Source organism: Penaeus monodon, chromosome 32 (genome assembly GCF_015228065.2).
Source record: "Penaeus monodon isolate SGIC_2016 chromosome 32, NSTDA_Pmon_1, whole genome shotgun sequence".
NCBI classification, from domain to species: Eukaryota; Metazoa; Arthropoda; class Malacostraca; order Decapoda; family Penaeidae; genus Penaeus; species Penaeus monodon.
Genome location: NC_051417.1, coordinates 3,908,858 through 3,910,136, shown reverse-complemented (window position 1 = coordinate 3,910,136; position 1,279 = coordinate 3,908,858). Strand labels below are relative to the sequence as shown.

At 37.8% G+C, this 1,279-nt stretch overlaps 1 protein-coding gene across 5 annotated transcripts in view; it reads right to left on the bottom strand.

Annotated features, from left to right (window-relative positions):
- LOC119593363 overlaps positions 1 to 1,279 on the bottom strand; it is a 12,398-nt gene that overhangs the window by 9,734 nt on the left and 1,385 nt on the right. Inside the window, exon 1 of one of the 5 annotated variants that reach the window (XM_037942289.1) lies at positions 937 to 1,166. The exons of the other annotated variants lie outside the window; for them this stretch is intronic. Within the exon in view, the coding sequence (XP_037798217.1) occupies positions 937 to 1,045 (109 nt within the window). The 5' untranslated portion in view covers positions 1,046 to 1,166. Of the gene's footprint in view, positions 1 to 936; positions 1,167 to 1,279 lie in introns of those variants that run through there. 5 annotated transcript variants of the gene reach the window in all.

The window sequence follows — 1,279 nt, the reverse complement described above, 5'->3', positions numbered from 1 at the left end:
CGATAATTTTTTTGTTTCACACAGCCATCCAACAGTGTAATCATTATTCCAGCCACTATGTAATATGCATGACTCCCTGTTTTCCTTTGCGTATGATACAAAAAAAAGTATAATTTACGAAGTGAATGCACCATTCTCAAACTCGCTATTACTCCAACCACTTATTGGGATCGAAAAACTTGCCAAACTCAGGTGCTTTGTCCCTAGGCCCCCCCATTGCTTATTTCTATACTGGGTGCTCTGACTCCGGAGCCACACCCGATTACTATGGCCTTATTAAACTGCGCAATATTTATCATGATGTATTTTCTTCGTCTCTGACAATATTCTTAGCCTGCATAGATTATTTCATATATCAAGAAATGTTGCTGTTTTTTTTAAACCAGATTATTACACATTGCACAACTTCCTTATTATCAATTTATGAAGGAAATACTATGGAAAAAAAGCGTCTTACAATTTGTTGATCTATCAACTACAGGCCAAATTTACCTAGTACCATATGGCATTTTAAAACTGAAGCTCTACCTATAGACCTATTCACTGAAAGATATTATGGCATCCATGCTTCATGTCAGGCACACAGGCACTGCTCGTGCAGGCCTTTCTCTGTTAATACCTATTCTTAGCAACAGATAAAGAAACCTCCCTCTGTCAGGTTTTACAGTTATTTCTCTAAACTTAAGCTTAGCCCTTTCTAAAATTGGCTTATACAGGACCTAAAACAATGGACAAAACTAATGGCCATAAACAACAAACAATATATTAAACAGCATTAGGTATAATACAATCTGCAGAAGGAATAAAAAAGGCCATAATCACTTACAAAATTCTGCAAATCTATGTTTACAAGATTAAGCCAGGCAATGTTCGTGCTCCAGCAAATTCAAACAACCCTCTACCATTATCTATTCTGGTAAGATAGAGCTTGCTAACCATTCTGCAATTCATCCCCAAATAACATCTTCTTGCCAAATATGCCTTCTCTCATGGAGGCGGACTTGCACAGAGTGTGGAGGCCATGGCTCTTCGCTAAGCAGTCCATAACTGTTCAGGACCCCAAGAAGCAATACTCTGGAAAAAGCCAACAAAACTTAACACAAGTTAATATGCTTTCCGCAAGAGAATTCCTTAACTTATTCCCTATTTGACAGCTCTATCTTGCAAAAATACACAGCATAGTTTCAGCTACACACAGCCAAAATACACAAGAACTTTGCCAGCAATGGATAGGACGACAGAAAATAACATGAAAGTTGTGCTGCACACAATAGTTTGG